A 5,465-nucleotide genomic window follows, 5' to 3' on the forward strand; every position below is an offset into this window, starting at 1 on the left:
TATTCATCATTTTGTAAAATTGAAATAGATGCTCGAATGTATTTTTTTATGCATTAAACATTTTTAGTGTTAGTATTAACTAGATATACTTTTATATAATACCCATATTTATATTTACTAATGATGGTTTTTATGTATAAAAGTTTTATAACATCACTTTATTAATTACATTTTACAAGTATCTTGAGAAAAATAGAATATAACAAAAAATAGCGCATGCAAAGTGGGCCGCAGTATGTCCAGCTTATTTAAGAGCATCTCTGGCAGACCCCAAAAAAGGCCCCGACCCGCAAAATAACCGCCAAAATGCGGGTCGGCGCGAAAAATTCCGCTCGAACAGACCCCGCAAACGCGGCCAGCCCGCAAAATTTTTTGAGGGGCGCGGCAAAATCATGACCCTAACCCGCGAATATGCGGGTTCCCCCCCACCCAGCCCAGCCCGCCGGTGCCCTGCATATAGCGGGAGCAGTTGGTGGGGAGGACATTTCAGCCCGCGCTTTTCCCACCAACCACCTCCCCTCTCCCCCTCGCCCCGCCGTCGGGCCACCGCCCACCATTCTAGCGAAAGTAGCCGGCGGGAGCACGCTGAAAAGCCGCCACACGCACGAGGTTGCCCCTCCGCCCCCTCGTACGTTGGCGGGCCGAAAAGCTGCGGATCTACAGTCCTTCGTCGCGGGTGGCCGAATTTGGCTTTTCCGGCCGTCGGCAGCTGCGCCAAGCGATGGAATGATCTGGGAGCATCTCGCGCAGCCCCGGAAAAGCTGCATCGCCACATGCAGGTACAGGTTCGTCATGTCGCCGCCGCTGACAATTTGCGGGCATGGATTTGGTCGGCCGTCCGCCGGGCTCGGTGCTCGGGCAGAGGCTCTGTGGCTCGCCGATGCCTCTCATACAGTGCGACGACTGCACGCAGACAGTGTTGCGGCTAACTTCGGGCACGCCGAAGCAACCCGGATGAGTGTTCTTCAAATGCGAAAACGATGGGGTATGTTATGTTTTCATTCGGCTTTGGCACCACATTCTTTGGTTCAATTGCGATAGCTCATTTCGAACATCATCATGTGTGTAGGAAGATGGATGCTCATTTTGGTTTTGTGAAGGCGAATACATTGATTTACTTTTTGAAAGAAACTTAATAGACGTTCATGCACTTAGTAGAATCGAAGTCAATGAAGCGGCTGCATGTGCAATTAGAGGGGAAGCAACGTCTACTTCTTTAGAACCAAAGATTAAGAATGAAGAATACAAAAATCAAGAATCCATAGATCAACAATGAATTCATGGAGAAGATATTGGTCCAACTAGTTTGAGCAGTTATGGAAGTTTGAAATCTTCTAAAATGCATAATTGTGGTTCTTGTTTTTTTTGGTCTTACTATTCTAGCAAAGATTTGGTGATGTCCTATGTATCCAATGTTGTTAGAAAAGCAAAGAAATGCATTATGTTGTGTCAAATTGAGGTGCAATTTAGGATCTGCGGGCCGACGGGAGCGGTGCCAGACCAGACCCCGCAAAGTCGACCCGTAAAAGAGCATATTCCGCGAATATCCATTTATACGGGTCCGTTTGCAGGGTCTGCCTCTGCGGCCGTCCGCGCCGGCCCACAAAACCGTTTTTCCGTGAACTGCAAACGCGTTTTGCGGGTCGGTGGGATGCGGGGTCTGCTAGAGATGCTCTAAGCTCCGCATTCGTCCATGTACAGTATATATATATATATATATATTTATTATACACACTTTATTATTGAACTTGTTATGTGGATTGGTAAGAGTGGTTCTCGTTGAAGCCATGGATCGCAGGTTCGACTCCTAGTTTATCCCATTTAATTTTTTATAATAATTTCTCATCTACTTTCAGTATAGTGCCCAACTTTTTCTGTAAATAAAAGTACGAGGGAGTTTCATGCAAAATGCGTTGCATTGAGCCCATCACTTACTGACAGGTGGGATCATACACATGGATACGTTCGCATACGCTCTTGTGACTGTATTTGCACGCTTGAAATAAGTTAAATGACTAGAATTCGGTATTTTCAAAGTTTTAGCATCAAACTGAACATCAAGCGCAAGTTATATGACTCCTGATGATATTACCTCTTATGAAAGCTTATCTAGCATAGTGGTCCTCCCAAGTACGTACAGATGAAGGCAAAAAGGAGGTAAACATGACCATGTTAAAATTGCTCTTTCTTTTACCAACGGTATGGTAATGTACATACATGCAGCCATCAGGCAGCAGCCATCCTAGTATTTTATTGAGTCCAAACAAAAGCTGGTTAGCCGCCGGGTAACGTGTGAGGATTGAAGTTGTGCTCATTGACCCAATTCATTTAGCATGATTGTGAATTACTTTATTATTGAATCGTGATGGCCCACTAGATGGCCTTACTCTGATCTGCATCCGGTGTCAATACTCGACCTCAACCATGGCTTATTGGATTGTTTTTCTGGAAGTATGGTCTGGAAAAATCTGAAATAGGCATGGTGTCATGATATGGTTGTCATATTTTTTGTATCCAACTTGAGAAATCTTGTACGCATCAACTGTCCTCGTAGGCATTTTCAATATCACAAATGATTAGCCGTCTGCAACCGTGTCACGGTTTCATACCGCACATGATTTTCTTTCTTGAACCTTGTGCGGCAGTACACGCCCCACACAATTTGCGTTCTATAAAAACAAGTATAATAGTAGGCTATAAGTCCGCTTACATGTCATGTTTGTCTATGTGGAGGAGACAAACAAGAAAAAAAGGAGTGGGCTCTCAAACAAGAGCCAGCCCTTACACGTGCTCCCAGGTAAAATGAGTAAATGAGAGGAAAGAGAAAGAGAGAAACTGAAATAAATTACTCAGCTAAGAGCCAACCTTAGGCTACTCATAGTGGAGAGTATCATACACTAGTACTCCCTCCGTCTAGGTGAGTAAGTCATCTTAGGTTGTGCACCGTGACCAAGGAGGAGGGGAAAACGAGAGAACTTAATGTTCATTTGCTAATTAATAGCATTGCATGCAATGAACTAACCACTGCATGTCGTGTTTGGTAGTCTCAATTCATTAAAAGCATGCACACCCCACATCTCTTATTGGTTGATATGTCAAGAAACAAGAAACGATGTAGAATTTAATGCACCGCGCCTAAGTGTTTTGGGATTATTTGGTTTTTATAAGATGACTTACACACCTAGACGGAGGGAGTATCCTCCATAGTGCATAGTATTATAAAGTAGTATCATAGATAATCATATTTATTGCCATGCATGACACAAAGTAGCATATCATTTAACTTGATACGGTATCTGCCTATGTTACTCTAACCCTCTCTTTCTTCTTTAATTGTGTGCCACATAAGCATGTTTGCTAGTCCCAAGTGCATGTTACCGGTTATGTTACTCCCACTATGGCCAGCCTTATAACCAATCCTATTTTATGAGTAGAAGCTCTTCATGACATGGCAATTTTATATAGCGAGCTGCAGGCTATATTAATTATGAACCATGCTCTAATAATGTGCCAGTATTTAGTGAGTGAGTTGACACAAATCACAAAGCCTGACTGACAATATTCATCCATAAACTTTCCAAGTCCACAAGCATATAGTCCAGACGGTGATTTCATTTGTCCATACCAAAAGGAAAAATAAAATAAAGACTAGCCATCTGCGATGGCAATTGGCTAATTTTGAATGCAACTTATCATCCTCAAAAGTCGACCGTAGTTCATCTGTTCACTAATTTATATCTAGATGAACTACACAAAATAATCATTACCATAATGCATGCATACAAATGTCACGCCTCATCCCGGCCTCATGAGGAGGAGGCAAAGGAGCTCGACAAGCCAATGACAACAACCGTCGGGGCTTTCTCAGTCACCACGTTTGCCGCTTTTGCAAGGGTTGCATCTTCGTCATCGCGCTCTTGCCAAGGCTGCCGCGAGTCATGGCTATTTTCATGAGAACAGATGATTACGTAGTAGTGTCTCCTTAAAAATTACCATAGAGATGTGCTACAGTTCCGTACAACAAATAGCTTACACTATTTTGAGATCTAACAACACATTATAATGTGCGATGTCTAGTTGTTTTACTATTTCTGAAAGAAACAATATAAAGTAAAACTTGCATTTTCTCATTAAAGGACGCTTTTATTGACTCATAATGTCACATCAAAAAATTACAAGTACCAATAATAGACATGTGATCTATGCATGACATACACACAAACACATAAGAAAATGTGAGCTCGATAAGCCGCAACCACCAACTGGTAAGCCACAGTAGGCAGTAGCGACACAGACGCAAGCATATTTTGCAACTTGCCCCAGCCGCCCAAGTGGATGTACAGTTTTCATCTTCGCCGCCCAATGAGGTTATGATCTAGTTCTAGATTAATGCAAACCCAACTGCCCAAACAAATAGACCTAATATACGTCGGGATTGCATGGAATCACTTGTTGTCAGATGTATGCGTATGTACTGGAAATAAAACGAAACTGTACCGCATGTAGCTAGCAAGTCATGAACTCATGATGCATGCATCTAATTATTCTTTTCCCCGCATCTTCTTGCTAGCATCCTTGAAATAGATACCCATGCAGTTCAAAAAAAAAAAAAAAAGATAGCCATGGATTCTTTCCACGTCCCCAGGCTACAAATACCGGTCAAATTCCAGCACTACTCTTCATCGATCTCGAGTCACCTACTAGCTAATCATGGCATCTTCCAAGAGCAGTCTTGCAATGTTCGCGCTGGCCATAGTCATGGCCGTGGTGGCCGGCGTCTCGGCGCAGAACACCCCGCAGGACTTCGTCAACCTGCACAACCGCGCCCGCGCCGCGGACGGCGTCGGCGCGGTGACATGGGACAACAGCGTGGCCAGGTTCGCGCAGGACTACGCGAACAAGCGCGCCGCCGACTGCCGGCTGCAGCACTCCGGCGGGCCGTTCGGCGAGAACATCTTCTGGGGTTCCGGGCAGTCGTGGACGGCCGCGAACGCCGTGAAGTCGTGGGTGGACGAGAAGCGGAACTACCACCTCAACACCAACACCTGCGACGCCGGCAAAGTGTGCGGGCACTACACGCAGGTGGTGTGGCGCAAGTCGACCCGCATCGGCTGCGCGCGCGTGGTCTGCGCCGGGAACCGGGGCGTCTTCATCATCTGCAACTACAACCCCCCGGGCAACTTCAACGGCGACCGCCCGTTCGCGTTCCTCACCCTTGACGCCGAAGCCAAGTAGTATGTACGTGTGAATGTGATCATACATGCATAGGTGTGTGTGTTTATGTGTGTGGATTTTGAATATTTACTTCTATAAATATGTTATACGTACTGTACGTACGTAAATAAGCGCACATTCCGGCCTGCATGTATCCATGCGGCTCTGTGGAGCGTGTAAGTGCAATCTTTTTTTTTTAAGAATGCGTGTAAGTGTAATCATATACACCTCCATGCAAATGTCTTTCCTTT

General features: G+C 44.8%; 1 protein-coding gene across 1 annotated transcript; it reads left to right on the forward strand.

Moving 5' to 3' along the window:
* Positions 1–4,662: 4,662 nt before the first annotated feature.
* Positions 4,663–5,465, forward strand: LOC123159598 (pathogenesis-related protein PRB1-2). The gene has a single exon (XM_044577415.1). The coding sequence runs from the start codon at positions 4,711–4,713 to the stop codon at positions 5,233–5,235; it is 525 nt and encodes a 174-aa protein (XP_044433350.1). The 5' UTR covers positions 4,663–4,710; the 3' UTR covers positions 5,236–5,465.

Source organism: Triticum aestivum, chromosome 7B (genome assembly GCF_018294505.1).
Source record: "Triticum aestivum cultivar Chinese Spring chromosome 7B, IWGSC CS RefSeq v2.1, whole genome shotgun sequence".
NCBI classification, from domain to species: domain Eukaryota; kingdom Viridiplantae; phylum Streptophyta; class Magnoliopsida; order Poales; family Poaceae; genus Triticum; species Triticum aestivum.